The sequence below is a fragment of the Schistocerca serialis genome, chromosome 11 (genome assembly GCF_023864345.2).
Source record: "Schistocerca serialis cubense isolate TAMUIC-IGC-003099 chromosome 11, iqSchSeri2.2, whole genome shotgun sequence".
NCBI lineage: Eukaryota > Metazoa > Arthropoda > Insecta > Orthoptera > Acrididae > Schistocerca > Schistocerca serialis.
Genome location: NC_064648.1, coordinates 106,756,041 through 106,775,942, shown reverse-complemented (window position 1 = coordinate 106,775,942; position 19,902 = coordinate 106,756,041). Strand labels below are relative to the sequence as shown.

General features: G+C 45.6%; 1 protein-coding gene across 2 annotated transcripts in view; it reads right to left on the bottom strand.

Annotated features, from left to right (window-relative positions):
* Positions 1 to 6,763, bottom strand: part of LOC126426782 (uncharacterized) — a 70,558-nt gene extending 63,795 nt beyond the window's left edge. For both annotated transcript variants that reach the window (XM_050088778.1, XM_050088777.1), the window contains exon 1: positions 6,594 to 6,763. In XM_050088778.1, the coding sequence (XP_049944735.1) occupies positions 6,594 to 6,671 (78 nt within the window). In that variant the 5' untranslated portion in view covers positions 6,672 to 6,763. The remainder of the gene's footprint in view (positions 1 to 6,593) is intronic.
* Positions 6,764 to 19,902: the final 13,139 nt, after the last annotated feature.

The window sequence follows — 19,902 nt, the reverse complement described above, 5'->3', positions numbered from 1 at the left end:
GGGCAATCAAAAAGTGTCTGCGTGTGAACCATTGAACGAAACATCATCGATATGGGCTTTCGGAGCAGAAGTCCCCCCTTGTGTTCCATTGATTACTGCACAACACCAAGCTTTACGACTAGCCTCGGCCCATTAACACCGACATTGGACTGTTGATGACAGGAAACATGTTGCCTGGTTGGACGAGTCTCGTTTCAAATTGTATCGAGCTGCTGACTTGTACGGGTATGTAGACAACTTCATGAATCCATGGATACTGCATGTCAGCAGGGGACTGTTCAAGCTGGTGGATGCTCTGTAATGGTGTGGGGTGTGTGTAGCTGGAGTGATATGGGACCCCTGATACGTCTAGATACGACGCTGACAGGTGACACGTACGTAAGCATCGTGTCTGATCACCTGGATCCATTCGCGTCCATTGGGCTTTCCGACGGACTTGGGCAATTCAAGCAGGACAATGCGACACCCCACACGTCCAGAGTTGCTACAGAGTGTCTCCAGGAACACTCTTCCGAGTTTAAACACTTCCGCTGGCCACCAAACTCCCCAGACAAGAACATTATTTATCATGTCTGGGATGGCTGGCAGCGTGATGTTTAGAAGAGATCTCCACCCCGCTCGTACTCTTAAGGATTTACGGACAGACCTGCAGGTTCCATGGTTTCAGTTCCCTCGACCACTACTTCAGACATCAGTCGAGTCGGTGCCACGTCGTGTTGCAGCACTTCTGCGTCCTTGCGGGGACCCTACACCACATTTGGCAAGTTAACCAAATTATTTGGCTCTTCAGTGCTCTCTTAACAGCAAAAAATACGCTGTCGCCAAATATATTTATCCTGTCTTTTCGGAACAGGATTAGGTCCTGCTCAATGATTTCGACTGAACTTATCTCCGACTTCAGTGCCTATTACCGTTTGAGCATCAGTGCTTTCTGTTAACACCTCGAGCTCTGATACTTTCCCAACACATCCACTACTGTTTACAACTGTTGTACCAATAGTTCCTGGTAGATAAACAGTTGTCAAATGGTTCAAATGGCTCTGAGCACTTTGGGACTTAACATCTGTGGTCATCAGTCCCCTAGAACTTAGAACTACTTAAACCTAACTAACCTAAGGATATCACACACATCCATGTCCGAGGCAGGATTCGAACCTGCGACCGTAGCGGTCGCTCGGTTCCAGACTGCAGCGCCTAGAACCGCATGGCCACTCCGGCCGGCTCCGTGGTGGTAACCGAAGGCGTCATGGTGGCAGTCAACCACGTGAACACTGTTGCGGACCACCTGCATCGCTTCATGCTTGAAGTCTCCTCCTACGGCGATGGCATCTTTCAGCAGGACAACTGTCCGTGTTTCAAGAGTCAGAGTTGTGGTACAGTAGTTTGAAGGGCATTACAGTGAACTCATATTGACGTCTTGGGCAGTAAATATGCGTGATCTGTACCTGTTAGAACACATACAGGGCTGATAGTGGCTCCATAATGGTGTGGGATGGCATTAACTGGGAATGGCTGCGTTCTGCTACTTGGAGACCATTTTCAGCCATTCCTTGACTTCCTATTCTCTGACAATAAGGGGACTTTTATGGATGGCAATACCCCATGTCATCAGGCCACAGTTATTTGCGATTCACGTGAAGAACAATCTGGACAATGCGAGCGAATTATTTGGCCACCCAGATCCTCCCACATCAAACATTTGTGAGACATAGTCTACAGTTTGTGCACGGATTCTGGCACTGGAACATTTTCGCGTTTATGGACGGCTATAGAGGCAGCGTCGCTCAATATTTCTGCAGGGGACCTGCAACGACTTGTTGAGTCCACGCCAGGCCGGGTTTCTGCATTCCGCCGAGCAAAAAGAGGTCCGAGTCGGCGTTGTTGGGAGTCCCACGGCTTTCGTCAGATCGGCGTAACTTTGGGAAACGCATGAGAGCCGGATGGGGCCGTTTCGGGCTGTGTGGAGGGTGGTGGGTGACAGAGAGCCCTAGGCGCCGGCTGTTGCAGACGTCGCTGCTCCCTCGTGTGTGGTCTGTCTTCGTCATGCTGGAGGGGAGGGTGCTACGTGTGTGGACAAACTGTTCGACTCCGAAACTCGATTACAGCTACTTGGAGACCATTTTCAGGCATTCCTTGACTTCCTATTCTCTGACAATAAGGGGACTTTTATGGATGGCAATACCCCATGTCACCAGGCCACAGTTATTTGCGATTCACGTGAAGAACAATCTGGACAATGCTGTTCCTCACGCACTGAAATAGTTATGTTACACACCGCCATCTTGTACGCTGCAGTCTGGAGCCCTCTCGCACCAGAGAGAGGATTGCAACTTACGCCGGCGAATAGGCGAAGTCGACCGAGTAAAATGCGTGACGTGTAATACCACAACCGATATTCAGAACAGAACACAAAATTCGGAAGAAATACTTTTCATTACGCCCTAGAAATTTTGTAGCCAACCGCATTGCCGCAGTGGTAACACCTGTTCCCGTCAAATCATCGAAGTTAAGCGCTGTCGAGCTGGAATAGCACTAGGATGGGTGACCATCCGGTCTGCCGAACGTTATTGGCAAGCGCAGTGCATTCAGCCCTTGTGCGGCAAACTGGGGAGCTGCTTGATTGAGAAGTAGCGGCTCTGGTCTCGTAAACTGACGAACGGCCGGGAGAGCGGTGTGCTGACCACATGCCCCTCCATATCCGCATCCAGTGACGCCTGTGGACTGAGGATGACACGGCGGCCGGTCGGCATCGTTGGGCATTCCACGGCCTGTTCTGACGGAGTTTAGTTTTTTTAGTAATTGTTTACTGTGTGACTCTTTGACATAGGTTCGAGCAACTGAAGGAAAGACAAATGTTCAGCTTCAACTAATATGGCTCGGTCTCCTTAATTTTTAGTAAACGAACCTATCTGAGGAACGAACGGAAACATACGACCCATTATACTCCGTCCAGTTCGACTACACTTGAATACCATTTGCCGTCTTTACGGATAATTCATTCTAGCTTTACTACGGAATTCCGTTGCTGTTTCGATGAGAGGCACTGACGAAACGACTCCCTTTCGGATTTGGAAATGTTGCGTGCATTATGGCAGTGGAACATTCGGGAGTTACGAAATGCTGATGAAAATCTTTATTACAAGAAGAGGTGCTTCCCTAAGGAGCCAGACACGATGTGGGACACCCTCAGACCGACAACGACTCGCGTCCATAGTATAGTTCTCAATCGATCTCACCCCTTCTTCTCCTATTTAATGCCGTGTCGGGTAAAGGTCACACTTCCGATTCCAGCAATTATGGGTTACCTGTTTTTGACCACCCTACACGCGTGAACAAGCGATTCCATGAGCTGTATGATACCTCAATCATTTTTTGAAGTGCAAAACACAGAACCACGCGGCTGCTACGGTCAGAGGTTCAAATCCTGACTCGGACATCGATGTGTGTGATGTCCTTAGGTTGGTTAGGTTTACGTAGTTCTAAGTCTAGGGGACTGATAAACTCAGATGTTAAGTCCCATAGTGCTAAGCGCCATTTTTGCAGGCCACAGGGAGGTCTCCACGCAAAACCATTTTTCCGGGGAGGTACCCAAATTGGAAAGCTAATTTTACCTACGGTGACTTTTTACGTTATAATATAAATACAGTCTTGATTAAATCTTTCAATAGATCGGTCAGGTCGACAAGAATCGACTCTCTGTTTTCATTCGCATTAAATGATCTGTGAACGTGTTAATAGCACAAACTAGATGAATATTTATTTAATTTACAGCAGTGTTTAGTACTCTCTTCGCTGTGCCTTTTTATACAATTTTTCCGGGACTGGCTGGTTAGTGCGCGTTACCACTTACATGAGTCGGCACCTTCGACGTTTACTATTAGTTTATCTAGCCTTATCCCTTATTTAGGTATTACCTTTCCCTAGTAAGACTCTCATTTAATTATTTGATGTAGCCTATCTAGACAGCAGAAACACGAAATAAGCTCATGGGGGGGGGGGGGTAGTCTTGTTTATTTGTTTTTATATCGAATTGATAGACACGAATTCTGTCCAATGTTGTGCTTAGGAATAACGAGTGATCAAACGCCGATCGCTGTGACTTAGAATTTCAGATATATTTACTTGACAACGACTTTTTTGCCGGCTATGGAAGAGAGCCATCTTTACAACTCGTTAAATAAATTTGTCTTGCTTAGAAATTATTATGGCGTGGATGAGATGCTTAATGACATTTCTGTTTTTAAAAATTGAAATTACGAACTAAATGATTCGCATCACTCGCATTAATTCCAGTGATTGGAGATGCTATGGTGACCTTCTTTGTATCTGCAGTACAGTTGAAGTAAGGATACAAGATAGTGAAGCGCTGGTTTACCGCACTTCCTTCTTCACTGATAACACACCCACACTATAATAAACAAATTGAATCGAAAGTTGTCTTAGAAGTTGGCCGATGAATAATAGCTAGATAAGTGACTCCGAGAGAATGTCTTAACTTTTTATGTGGTTGGAGATGCTTACTTTGACATGATTGGACAGGGGCTTTGAGATCATGCTCGCTTGTATAGGTATACTCCACTCCACCTGACAGTTCCTGCTGAATTCAGTCACTATTTTGTTTTCTACACGAAAGGCATCTATTTAATTTATACAAGTTTTCGAACAAAGGATCGAAAGACCTTGAGTCTATTATTTCCTGCTCGGAAATGGCCCAGATGCAGCCTTATATGTCTAAGTATGGCACTGAGACTCGAGACAGGAAGATAGTTATCTGAAACGTATCCTCAGATGATTTATTTATTTCCAACTACACGGAAAACCTTGCGTGAATACAGATTTAGTGATGAAACTGTCCACCATCTGCTTCACAAGAGTTTTAGCCTCATATAGGTTGGTGAATCTGCCTCTGCTGTTATTCATCAACTTCTGTACCCCTGAAAGTCTTTTCACTTTCAGTCATAATCGAGATTGAATAATATTAAGAAAGTACACTGGAGCACCAAAGAAACTGGTGTAGGCATCCGTATTCGAATACAGAGATCTGTAAACAGGCAGAATACGGCGCTGCGGTCGCTTCGAAAACAAGTGTCTGGCGCGGTTGTTAGATGGGTTACTGCTGCTACAGTGGCAGGCTATGAAGATTTAAGTGAGTTTGAACGTGACGTTGTAGTCGGCGCACGAGCGATGGGACACAGCGCCTCAGAGATAACGATGAAGTAGGGATTTTCCCGTATGACCATTTCACGAGTGTACAGTGAATATCGGAATTGCAGTAAAACATCTAAACTCCGCCATTGTTGTGGCCAGGAAAAGATGCTGTAGGAATGGGACCAAAGATGACTGAAGAGAATCGTTCAACGTGACAGAAGTATAACCCTTCCGCAAAATGCTGCAGATTTCAGTGCTGGGCCGTCAACGTCAGCGTGCGAACCATTGAACGAAACATAGCGTACCCTCGATGGCTGCACGGCACAAAGCTTTACGCCTTGCCTGGGGCCATCATCACCGAGACTGGACTGTTGATGAGTGGAAACATGCTGAGAGGTTGGAAGTGTCTCGTTTCAAATTGTATCGAGTGGATGGACGTGCACAGGTATGGAGACAACCTCAAGAACCTGTGGGCCCTGCATGTCAGCAGGGGACTGTTCAAGCTGGTGGAGGCTCTGTAATTGTGTGGGCTGTGTGCAATTGGAGTGATATTGGACCCCTGACACGTGACAAGTAGGTAAGTATCCTATCTGATCACCTGCATCCATTCACGTCCATTGTGCATTCCGACCGACTTGAGCAATTCCAGCAGGACAATGCGACACCCCATACGTCCAGAATTGCTACAGAGTATCTCCAGGAACACTCTTTTGAATTTAAACACTTCTGCTGGCCACCAAACTCCTCCCTAGACATGATCATTATCGAGCTTATCTGGGATATCTTGCAATGTGCTGTTCGGAAGAGATCTCCACCCCCTCGTACTGTTACGGATTTATGGGCAGCCCTGCAGGATTCGTGGTTTCAATTCCCTCCAGCACTACTTCAGACGCTAATAGAGTCCATGCCACGTCGTGTTGCAACACTTCTGCGTGCTGGTAGGAGCCGTGCACGATGTTAGGCAGGTGTCTCAGTTTCTTCGGCTTTCCATTGTACTCAGTATAAGCCCAAACTTTTTCGGAGGGGGGGGGGGGGATGGAGGGGGAGGGTGCTTCCATAACCTTCTCCCACCTGCATGTGGTTCAAATGGTTCAAATGGCTCTGAGCACTATGGGACTCAACTGCTGAGGTCATTAGTCCCCTAGAACTTAGAACTAGTTAAACCTAACTAACCTGAGGACATCACAAACATCCATGCCCGAGGCAGGATTCGAACCTGCGACCGTAGCGGTCTTGCGGTTCCACACTGCAGCGCCTTTAACCGCACGGCCACTTCGGCCGGCCCTGCATGTGGGACTGATCACAGTTTGGAAAAGCTCCAGTAGTGGTAGTCACGTAGAACCGCAGTGATGAGCCGTAAGAGGGGGAGGTCGTGTGAAATTCCACGGGGGAAAATGCCGTCGTTTGAGCGGCTGACGCAGAGAAGAAGCAGGGCGGGTACTCACGGCGAGGGCGATGTTGGCGCTGGTGATGCCCGCCACCGCCGCCGCCGCCGCCAACATCAGCAGCGCTCCGGGCCCCATGCTTGGAGCCGGCGCGTCTCTCTACCTCTCTACGCCCGCCTCTGCCTCCGCCTCCACCTCCGTTCTGCGCTGTCCCGGTCGCAGTGCTGCGACCCTGCACTGTCTGTCGCCCTCGGCTGTCCTGCTCTTTTGTAATTGCGCCGCCAGATGCCACAAAGCGGTCCCTGTGAACTGCGCGCTTGTCCACCGCCGATACCATCTCTCCCCCACTCCTCGTCCATCGTATCTGTGCGACCCTGTCCTTCTGCGCTTCCTGTTTTGCAGCTTGTGTCAGCTGTTGGAGTATAATTCGCCGCTGCCACGTTAGTGTGGTTTGCTAGTGAAATGGAATTCCTCATTTCATTTCCCAACGACCTTCTCTCTTTTTTTTCTAATTTGGGAAGTTTGAATTGTCTACTACTCTTCCTTGTCCGGTCAGATGAATGCTTTGACTCCATAAGCATTACTATCGACACACAAGCCTGTAAAACTGGTACTGTGGTATCAGACATTTACTTTAGGAAAAATTTTTATTTTTCTGATTACGATTACAATTGCATACATTATTATACCGCTATCCCAGAACACTGTACCACTTCCAGGTTCTCTACATAGCGGACTCCAGTGGCAACAAAAATTTCATTTTCAATATTTCGCACAATTATTCGCCGTATATAGAAATTTAAAATTTTGTCATAATCTACTGATTAAGAGGTGACAGAAGTGATGGTATAGCGGCATGCACATAAACAGATGTCGATAGGACCGCATACACAAGGTACAGCTGCCGTAGCTGTCATTTGTACTCATTCGTGTGAAAAGGATTCCGACGTGATTAAAACCGCACGCGGGAAATTAACGGACCCTGACCACAGATGGTAGTTGCAGCTAGACGCATGTGACAATCCACGTAGCTAAATCATTAGGGAATTCAATATCCCAACACCCACAGCGTCAAAAGTGTCCCGAGAATACCAAATTTCGGGCACTACCTCTCAGCACGGAGGATGCAGTGGCCGAAGCCTTCACTTAACGACCGAGAGCATCCGCGTTTGTGTAGTCAGTGCTGACAGACAAGCAGCAGTGCATGAAATAACCACAGAAATCAGTGTGTCACGTACGGCGAACGCATCTGTTAGGACGGCGAGGCGAAATTTGGTGTTGATGGGCTGTGGCAGCAGACGGCCGGCCAGACTGCTTTTGATAACAGCACGACGTCGCCTGCAGCGCCTCTCCTGGGCTCCTGACCAGACCGGCTGAAGTCTAGACGACTGGAAAACCATATCCTGGCCACATGAGTACGGATTTCTATTGGCAAGAGCTGATGGTAAGTCCTGAGTGTGGCGCAGATCCCATAAAGTCATAGACCAACTTGTCAAAAAGACACTGTGCTAGCTGGCGGCGGCTCCACAATCGTGCGGTCTGTGTTTACATAGAGTAGACTGGGCCTTTTAGTCCAGCTGAACCGATCACTGACTTGAAAATTTGCAGCCATTAATGTTGTTTGTGGTCTTCTTCATGTCGGGGGGTATTTCGCCTATCTCATGCATCTTGCACATCAGATGGAAGAGTTTGGTTTTTTTCATGGCTGGCTTTCCCAGAAGTATCAGTAGCTCTGAGGAAATTCCGTACGGATCATTGTCAAATTCTTATCGCGGTATCGTATCCTCTATCTGACCTTCATTTACAACTTTCAAGCTAATTTCCCTGCAAAGACCCTCTATACTCCTTCCAAATTTCAGCTTTCTCTTCTTTGCTTGTTACTGGTTTTCCATCTGAGCTTTTGATATCAATACCGCCCCTCTTCTTTTCTCCAAATATCTCTACAGTTTTCCTGTAGGCGGTCTCTATCTAACCCCTAGTTATATATTGGTCTATATACTTACATTTGTCCTTTAGCCATCCATGGTTAGCCATTTTGCACTTACAGTCAGTCTCATTTTTTAGATGTTTGTACTCCTTTTCACATGCCTCATTTGCTGCATTGTTATATTTTCTCATTTCGTCAATTAAATTCATTATATCCCGTAATATCTAAGGATTTCTTCTAACCATTTTCTGTTTATCTATATGATCCTCTGCAGCCTTCACTATTTCATCTCTCAGAGCTACCCAATCGTCGTCTACTGTACTCCTTTCCCTTGTTTCAGTCAATCGATGCCTATTGCTCTCACTAAAATTCTGAATAACTTCTAGTTCTTTCACTTATCAAAGTCTCATCTCCTTAATTTCCTACCTTTTTCAATTTCTTTAGTTTCAATCTGCAGTTTATAACAAGTAAATTAAGAGAAACAACAGATTTACATCAATATACGTTTTTATACAGAGGCGTTGAGAAACAAATTCATGGGCAGATGGGCATAGCCATGGTAACAGATTCAGAGTGAAAGGAGAGAATTACACCCTGCACTTTTTATAATGAGTGATTAACTCTTCTAAGGTCGAAAACAGAGCGAGGTCTCCTACCTGTGACTGGAGATTATTGTTCTGAGAAGAGATGAGTATAGGGCTCAGATATTGTTATGAAAAGCTCCTGCTTGTGTGTGCGGAAATAAACGAACCATACTTGATTTATGTATGTAAGGGTTGGAATGTCTGAGTGGGTAATAACAGGATTAAAGGTGTGGTGGGGAGATACGGAGGATATCCTGTAAATTCAAATGGTAGTGAGAGAAGAAGTTTTTTTACATACACTAACTTCATAGTAACTAAAACGTTCTTCCAAAAGAAAACTATTCATAAAACTCTTGGCCCAACACATGAGCTAAATGAGTTATATATTTTAGTAAGTGAGTTGTTTCTTTCCTTAGTGTAACACATTAAAATATTCACGCAGTGTAATATTTTCAGAGACCATTTTTTGCTATGGCCAAAACAGGATTTCTGATATACTGAAGCAGACTTGTGGGCTCATCCCCTACAGATAAAGAAAAATCAATCAATTTTACATTACAGCTTCAGATCTCTACCGCCAAAGATTGCATTATTATTTAGTAAATTCACCTACACAAAATGATGGAATCGGGAACATCAAATACTGCATAAATAAGACAGCAGTTGAAGCAGTAAGTAAGCAAACTAAATGGCGAAAGGAGAAAAGAATTGTAATTAGGAATAAAAAATTAAAGAAATCGTTTAAGAGAAACAAAGACTATATGAGTGTCTGCTGCAGTGATCAAGCAAGCGAAAGATACAGACCGATGAGAAGAAAGCAGAATCACTAACAAGAAAGGCCCATCATCGTTGTTACATTTTTAGCAGAGACAGAATGTGATGTTTATGACAGATAGCACTTTGCTTTAACAATGTTATGAGACTAAAACAGATACGATGTAGAACAAATAAATGTAATATGTCAGGAATAACGGATAGAAAATTACAAGAATCTGTAGTATAATCCATGGGCAAGTAATCAGTATGAAAATATCACTGATTATGTTAACACTGATTTAATAACCCTAGAAGATACAGAATATTTTACTGAAAAAGAAAATTGTTGGAAAAGTAAAAGAAATAGAGTAGGATTGTACTAGCAGAATAGGGTATGAGGTATATGATATGCAAGCTTGAAGAGGAATACAATAAGGCTGGCCTGAAGATTACGGTTAGTTGGTTGATTCAGTGGAGGGGACCATACAGCAAAGTCATCGGTCCCATCAGATTAGGGAAGGATGGAGAAGGAAGTCGGCCGTGCCCTTTCACAGGAACCATCCCAGCATTTACCTAAAGTGATTTAGGGAGATCTAGGATAACCTAAATCGGGATGGCTGGACACGGGATTGAACCGTCATCCTCCCGAATGCGAGTCCAGGGTGCTAAACACTGCACCACCTCGCTCAGTGCCTGAAGGTGAACATGAAGAAGTGTGAGTAGTTGCCCGTTGGAACGGAAAAGTAAATAATTTGTAGGTAGATGAAAAAGTGATTGGCGGTATGGAAAAGGCAAAATGTGGTATTATTTAATGAACAGAGCGCAAGTAATGATGAAATCACAAGTAGGTTTAATAAAGAAGGAACTGTAAGAAGAGCAATTAACTCTGTTCTGAGAAAGAAAAAGATCAGAAGAGAATGTATAAACCTGCAGTGCAGAATGTAGCAGCCTTGAGGTGGATTGCTTAAGGCGAAGCTCAAGCTGTACTAGGATGTATAGAATAAGAAATGACGCTATCCGACAAATGGTGAAAATGGATGGGGATATCTGTGACGACGTCGAACAGAAACAGCTTATGTTGTTTGGCCGTGAGGATAGGATGAACTTAGTGGAACTTGGTAGTTGTACCGAATAGCATACCGCGGTGGAAATAATCCCAGTGGAAGGAAAGAGGTCGCTCACAACGCAAATGGCAAAATGATGTGGAGGAGGCAATGGAAACACGGAATATGAACGTTGAGGAAACTCAAGACAGAAGGGCGAAGATGCGGCGCCAGCCGTAGATAATCCACAAGAAGAAGAAGAAGAAGAAGAAGACAAAAATGCAAAAAATGTCCAGGACTTGATGGGATAAATATAGAACAGATCATACGTGTTTGATTACTGATTTTGTTTTATTTATACATCCGATCAATACCCGCTAACTGAAAGCTAGAATTCCAGAACATAGTTATACAGCAAAAAATGTCTCCAGTGTTAAAAAAGAAAAGGGGGATCTCAGGAAAACTTCAAATTACGAAAGTTTCTTATTGTTAAACACTGCCTACAAAATATATTTAGCTGTATTAAATAACTGCTTAAAGAATATGAGAGATCTGTTGTTTATAGAGCCTTCATAAGTGTAAGGTAATGTAGCAATAATTTATTTACAGTGCAAGATATAATACAAAGAAGGTCATTTAATTTACGAACTTACCCAGATTTCATAGATTTTGAAAAATCATTTGACAGATTGATATGTAGAGTAAGTGGAATATTATTGCAGAACGTAGATACCCAAATCATTTAATAAACTGCATCAAGTGTCTGCATAGTGGAACTTACATTGTTCTTGACGCCGCGAATTAAAGAGGGTAAAATATTTTAATAAAACAAGGTTCAAGACAAGAATTCATTTCGTTTCCTACTCTTTTTAATGTTTATACAGACGATGCCATTCGAAAATGAAAAGAAAGAGCACCGAAAGGTATCCAAATAAACAGGATTTAATGTTGTCGTACTGTACACTGATGAGCTAAAACATTATGACTGCCTGCTTAACAGCTTGTTTGTCCGTCTTTGGAACGAGATACGTCACTGATTCTGCGTATCAGGAACCCGATAGTTTGTCGGGAAGTTTTCGGAGGTACGGCATTAGATATCTACGCACAGGCCGCGTAATTCGCGTAAATATGGGGTCGCTGAATTGAGTACGCGGTGAATGTGCCCGACAGCTATCCACATGGGTTCCACAGCTTTTACGTCAGGAGAATCTGGTAGCCGAGACGTCAACGTGAGTTCACTGAAATGCTCATCAAACCACTGTAGGACGGGTCTGACTCCGAGGCATTGACAGTTGTACTGCTGAAAGATGACATCGCCGTCAGGGGAGACATCGAGCTTGGAGGGATGCAGGTGGTTAGCAGCTGCCAGCGTGTCTTCCATTGCTACCACAGGTCCCATGCGAGCGCAGGACAACGCCTGCCACTGCATAACACTGCTGCCACCAGCCTGCGTCTGTGGAGCGCTGCACGTCTCGAGGCGCCGTTCACCTCCCTGGCGGCGTTTGTGGAGACGGCCGTCGACCTAGTGTAGCAGAAATGTGACTCACCCCAAGAGCCGACACTTTTCCATCGATCGACGGTCGAATAGCGATGGTCTGGTGCCCACTGCAGTTGTAAATGACGATGTCGCTGACACGCGCACACGTAGGGGTGGTCTGCTGCAGACCTCCATGTTCCACAGTGGACGATGAACGGTGTGCTCCGAAACACCAGCATTGTGTTGTTTCGGCAGAGGTGCCACTGATCATCACTTGTCCCACTTCACACAGCAGACACGCCTCCGAACCCCACATTCTGTGAAGAGTCGTGGACGTTCAACCACTTAGCGCCTAGTAGCAGTTTGACTGTCGTTCCGCTTCTCTCTGTACGTGCTCACGGCAGTAGCACGTGAACATTCGACCAGCTTCGCCATTTTCAAGGTACTCGTAATCTGTTATGTTAATGGATTTCCCCATTCGAAGTCCGCATCTTTGCTGGGGTGATCCCCCGTCCGAATCTGCTCCGCTTACGAACTTTTGTTACCGCCTCAGGTGCCCACAACGCCACCTGGCTGGATGCCACGTCACGGTGGTCGGTGGTCATAATTTTTTGCGTTATCAGTGCACGTGCTGTCGGCAGGGCACTAATGTTAAAGTCTGAAGACAAACTGCGAGAAGCAAATTGGGTTGATTTCAAAATCAGCCTTATGCAAACACAATTAGTTTATTTTCGTATTTAACCAGACATGTTTCGACACCTATGTGTCATCTTCTGTGGGTCAAATGTTTTATTTCTGTAAAGTACAATGTGAAATTTATAATAATTTAACTGTTGTAGACCTAAGAATTGCGGTATGTGCAATTTGCTTTGTTTTGTTGACGCGCTCACCTTAAAATTACATCGGTAAATCAACTGCGTTGTTATACACCGGTTTTCGTGATCTTTTCCATCATTTTTGGACAGCATATCATCTGCAATCTAGGCACGAAGGATATTTAATGCGTATTTCGTGGGTAAAGGTAATGTGCGTTTCTGTACTTACATATTTTCGTCCTGTTGCGTGTCTGGTTGGTGTCTCGATCGGCAGCTACTCAGTGCACTGTTTTTCAATTTTCGTTCACTAATTCACTCCACCTGCACTTACAGAAAAATTGGCGAAATGTGTTCTGAGCAGAAATTTCTGACTCCATTCTTAATGAGAGGTATTATGTTATTGCCGCTGCTCACTTTCAAGAGGAGCTTCTAACCTTAATAAAATGCGTACAAGAAGCAATCTATCTTTTAAACTTAGTTTTAATGAATTATAATTTTAAGATAGCAATATATATACATATAACAAAAATCCCATTGAATGGTAAATACCAAGAAAATCTTAGGAAGTGCAGCAGTTTAGTTTTCTAGGGATCTATACCTGCAACAAAGATAAGGATGTATGCAGCAAACTTCAGAGGTATCAGGTTGTAAGTGGCACTGTAAGCAGAAAATTGGAAACCACGCGTGGAAGCTCGAAAATGAAATTCTATAATGGGACAGGTGCATCTCTTCCACGGTATGGCAGCGGATCCTGGGCTCTGCAGAGAAAAGATTCTAACCACGTTCAAGTGGCCGAAGTGAATTTCTTACGAGCAGTCAAAGAATGCATTAAGTTGGCCATGGTTCCTAAATATTTTATAATAAAAAGCGCTCCGTCTTCAGGCCACGAGTGGCCTACCGGGACCATCCGACTGCCGTGTCATCCTCAGCGGAGGATGCGGATAGGATGGGCATGGGGTCAGCAGACCGCTCACCCAGTCGTTACGATGGTATTCTTGACCGAAGCAGCTACTATTCGGTCGAGTAGCTCCTCAATTGGCGTCACGAGGCTGAGTACGCCCCGAAAAATGGCAACAGCGCATGGCGGATGGAAGGTCACCCATCCAAGTACCGGCCACGTCCAACAGCGCTTACCTTCGGTGATCTCACGGCAACCGGTGTATCCACAGTGGAGAGGCCGTTGCCCAAATATTTTACAATAAAAAGCAAAGCATAAAAGTACGCTCAAAACTGGGACGAATAACTGAACGACTGAGAGAAACAAGGGATGAAAATATGGCCTTACAGTGCAAAGCCAGAGGAAAGGCGGACGTAGGAAGGCCAGTTAAAAGATGCAAAAGAGGACAGAACAGGCCGACAGGTCCACTGTGTGAAACGAGGAGTAAGAAGAAGAAATGTGGCTGCAGTGGTAGATGTAACAGGGAATTTTGATATTTGTGATACTTGTGCTCATTGTAACTGTTGTTTTCTGTGGTAACAGTACTGATAGCAGTCAAATTAGTGAATGTAAGTTGAAAAGCGAAAACCTGTTGCTCTAATTCTGTCAGAATCAAGGAAGACCCGACTGAGAGTGAGGAGGTTAGGCGCTTAGATCCGAACAAATCAAACTTTTTTTTAAAAAAAGCAAATTGATCAAAACAAATTACAAATGAAAATGAAGGTCCTTTACGTATAAGTAGTGGTATGTTTCAAGAGTAACGTTGCTCGACGTTAGCCCTTCATCCACAGTGACAGCCTCCAATCTTATCCTGAAGCGATCGCACGCAATCTTGAAACAGCGACATATGAGCGAATGCTGCTTGGATAGCGTTGCGAAAAGGTGCGACATTCGGGTGCCTCGTCTTACTGGCCACTCTTTCGAATACGCTCCAGACGTGTTAGCCGAGGGGGTTGCAATTCGAACTACTCAGGGGCCAGAACTCCTTTGATCGGAACACGTCAACAGTATCCGAGAGCCGTTTCTGGACTAAATGGCTCGTATGACGTTCTCCTCTGCCGTCCGACGCTCTGTTCGCTCGTTTACATTCAGTAGTGACGCCAGTTTCCCCAGCGACAGCCACTTTCCTCCGAAATCGGCGCTTCAGCCTTTTCGATGACTGCCGCTATTTGTGACACGCGTTTGCTCGGAAGGGGTTTCCTCGCCGGTTTAGCGGAACCTCCCCCCAGACTTCTCCGAAGCATCATTCTTGGCCACGGCAGTTGGTCTCGCGTAGCCGAAGAATCGAACTATTTCGGAGGGCGAACGCCGAGTGCGAAGAGTTTGCATAATGGCGGCTGTTTGGTTGTACAGGACGCGGTTGCGGCGCGGGAACTCCCTTATTTGAAACGCGCAGCACGCAGCGCCTGTCACTCACTGTTGCGTGGGTTTCAGTGCAGTCAGAAGTGCGGGACTTTGGGTTTTTTAAAGGTTAGTTTAGTAGCGACCACGCAGTGGGCAACGCAGCGGCGATCATGCAGGCCGTTGCGGCCTACTTGTCGAATGGACGTTCGGTCATCAGGACTCAGCGTGCATTCAGGAAACAGTTCCGCATCGCGCCTGCAAGCGCGTGATGGTAAATCAGTTGTTATGTTGGTAGACACCTTCACGGATACTGGAAGTGTGCAGATAAAGAAACCAGGACCTCAAGAACCACCAGAACGCCTGAAAACATCGAGAGGGCGAGGATATCGATTTTGAATTCCACCAAGCGATCTGCACGCAGAGACGCTGCCGCCCTCGCAATTTCTGAACGCACAGACGAATTCTTCACGAAGAGTTGAAAATTTCATCCGTATAAACTGTCAGTGGTGCACACACTTCATCCACGTGATGAGTGTGAAGTCTCGATCGACGAGCTGCCTCATGACGCCTTAGTGTTCTCCAGCCACGAGGCACATTTCAATTTGTCCGGCTGCGTGAATAAACAAAATATGCGGTATTGGAGTGGCACGAGCCCCGAGAACTTCACGAGCGGCCCCTGCGTACAGAACGTGTGACTGTTTCGTGTGCACTATCTAAAGTTGGCATTACTGGCCCACGGTTTTTCGAAGAGAACGATAAGGCAATGAAGGTCACATATGAGCTATGTGTTCAGATATTCGAACACTTTATTCTTACAGAACTTGAAGAAACGGATGTGGGTGATGTCTGGTTCCAACAAGGTGGCGCCACAGCTGACACGGCGCGAACGTCGATGACCGTGTTGAGGGAACACTTCCGCCTTCTCCTCACCTCTTTCGGGGGCGATCTCCAGTGGCCAGCACGTTCGCCAGATTTATCGCCATTGCGACTCTTTCTTATGGGGCTGTCTCAAATCCAATCGTCCTCAAATGCTGGATGAGCTGCGGGACATTATTCGTGTTGCTATCACCAACATCGAGAGAGACATGTTGGAAAAAGTGGACCGGAACATCCGAGTTTTACTCTCCACATGCATTGGGCAGAACGGAGCCCACCATCAAGAAACCATTTTCAAAACTTATTGGAACAAAACTTTAGATGTTACTCTTTGTAAAGAAAAAGAATTAAATTGACGTCTCTATTACTTTCTGATTTGTAATTTTTTTAAATGAAGTTCCCAGGGCGTACCCTGTGCTTGTGCGTAACATCTCTGCCATTTTGAGGTCCTGACCGTTTATTAGACAGTCACGGTTTTCACGAATGCCAATCCTGATCTCCGGCGGAACTGCGATACGGCGGGAAATCCAAATAGACATTTGTCCGGATTTAAGCGCCGCACACTCTAAAAGGATGCAATAGGTAAACTAAGTGTAGAGTTTCATATAGGTAGTCACTCAAACGTTAGTGTCAATTGCGGAGAGAACTAAAGATAACAAAAAAAACCTGTGAGAGACATTGTAAACTTATTTCAGTACTCAGAATAGATAGAAGAAAGAAAGTAAAATAAATTAATCATCACGGAAATCCACATAAATTTAGGTTTGTATGTAACGGTCCGTCGTTGTTATTACGAAAGGGGATTGCGGTAAATAAACAAATCAATAAATGACTCGTAGTTGAGGGACCTCTCAGCCGAACACCAGGCGAGCTGAGGTGATGGCGCCGAGGGGGGACCCCAGCGGGGACAGCGTCGGCAGGAAAGCTCCAGCAGCACCATTTGCCTTTCGGCAGGGGAAACCTCCCAGAAACCGCGGTCTGCGGCAATTCTTTGTAATTTTAAACCCTGTACGAAGTATGAAAGGATAATACTTGTACTGTATACAGTGAAACTATAAACTGTCCGGGGTGCCTACGCTGCCGCTGATCACAGGCGATGCTGTTAAGCTCCATCTTACGTAAATCCGACTGTTGGAATAAAAATTTCGAGCCGACATTTGCCGAAAGAAACTTAAGGTAGTGCCATTCTCCCACGGAGCAGGTTGCTCATACAGAACACTCGTTGGATCCGTTACTGTACACTGCTCTTTCCTCTGCGGCGCTTGCCGAGTCGGCTAGCGGAACAAGTAGAAACGGTTCGAAGAAGAAGTTTGCGAATCGTCTCGGGTTTGTTTGGTTATGCCGAGACCGCCGGCAGGTTGCTCGGTAAACGCTGCGCCTCGCTCGGACCCTTCTTCTCAGAATACCGAGAGTCTGCGGTCAAGTGCAGGGCGCTCTCGACGAAGCCCGCAGTGGGAGGTTAGCGCCAGCGGCGAAAGGCAATCATGCGATCTCCAGTGGCCGATCCAGTACCGAGTACGAAACACCTCCAACAACAACTTGCACGTACAGATTACTATTCCGATTTTAGATTCGGATCTCACAGCGCCGAGAAAGACGCGTCACCATCATAGCATCTACGTTTAGTTCGGCGTTTCTCTCACATACTTCTGTGAAGCAGCGAGTAATACACTGAAGCGCCAAAGAGACTGGTACACCTGCCAAATATCTTGTAAGGCCCCCGCGAGCACGCAGAAGTGCTGCAACATGACGAGGCAGGGACTCGACTGATGTCTCAAGTAGTGTTGGGAATTGACTCCATGAAACCTGCACGGCTGTCCATAAATCCGTAAGAGTACGAGGGGATGGAGATCTCTTCTGAACAGCACGTTGCAAGGCATCCCAGATATGCTCAATAATGTTCACGTCTGGGGAGTCTGGTGGCCAGCAGAAGTGTTTAAATTCAGAAGAGTGCTCCTGGAGACACTGTGTCGCAATTCTGGAGATGTAGGGTGTCGCATTATCCTGTTGGAATTGCCCAAGTCCGTCGGAATGCACAATGAACATGAATGGATACACGTGATCAGACAAGATGCTTACGTACGTGTCACCTGTCAGAGTCGTATCTAGACGTTTCGAGGGGTCCCGTATCACTCAAACTGCACACTACCCACACCATTAGAGAGCTACCCCCAGCTCGTACAGTCCGCTGGGTCCATGGATTCATGAGGTTGTCTCCATACCCAGTCAAGTTCATCTGCTCAATACAATTTGAAACAAGACTCGTCCGACCAGCAACATGTTTCAAGTCATCAACGGTCCAATGTCGGTGCTGAGGCGTAAAGCTTTGTGTCGTGCAGTCATCAAGGGTACACGAGTTAGTCTTCGGCTGCGAAAGCCCATATCGATGATGTTTCGTTGAATGATTCCCGCGCTGACGCTTGTTGATGACCCAGCACTGAAATCTGCAGCTGATTGTGGTAGGGCTGCACTTCTGTCACGTTGAACGATTCTCTTCAGTTGTCGTTGGTCTCGTTCTTGCACGATCTTTTTCCGGCAGCAGCGATGTCGGAGATTTGATGTTTTACCCGATTCCTAATATTCGTGAAATGGTCGTATGGGAAAATCCCCACTTCATCGCTACCTCGGAAGTGCTGTGTCAAATCGCTCGTGAGCCGACTATAACACCACCTTCAGACTCACTGAAATATTGATAGGCCGGCCGGTGTGGCCGAGCGGCTCTAGGCGCTACAATCTGGAACCGCGCTACCGCTACGGTCGCAGGTTCGAATCCTGCCTCGGGCATGGTTGTGTGTGATGTCCTTAGCTTAGTTCGGTTTAGGTAGTTCTAAGTTCTAGGGGACTGATGGCCTCAGAAGTTAAGTCCCATAGTGCTCAGAGCCATTTGATCCAAATCTTGATAACCTACCATTGTAGCAGCAGTAACCGATTTAACATCTGTGCCAGGCACTTGCCGTTTATATAGGCGTTGCCGACCGAAGCGCTGCACTCTTGTATGCTTGAATGCGCATGCCTATACCGGTTCTTTCGGCACTTCAGTGTATACGAGCTGCTGGAAGTCAAAGTTGTACAACTCAATTTTCGCACTTCTGAGAAATGAAAGGTTTTGCGTTTCGTTTAATGTAAATTCACTCTTTATAGTAATTCATCTGATGATATATATATAAATGAAGTGTTATAATTACGTTCGCAACGGACGTTTTACTTATTTATTGTCCTTAAATTTTGTAGTCACTAAGAGTTGGAGAACCACTTTCCCTGCCAGAAATTCACTCATAGTGCAAGGTAAAGTGGTATAACACAAGAATTTTAGCACCCTTCTTTCAAAGTTTTGGTGAAGTTGAATACCTGACAAGCAATACGCTGTCTTTTAATCTCCATAATTTCAATTTATTTCTTAAACGTAAATACATAGTGATACAGTTAATGCGAGTCTGCACTTGTTGCTCATATTATGCACTTTTCTCTCACAAATTGATTTAAAATAATTGCATTATTGTTGTTCAAAATGGCTCTGAGCACTATGGGACTCAACTGCTGAGGTCATTAGTCCCCTAGAACTTAGAACTAGTTAAACTTAACTAACCTAAGGACATCACAAACATCCATG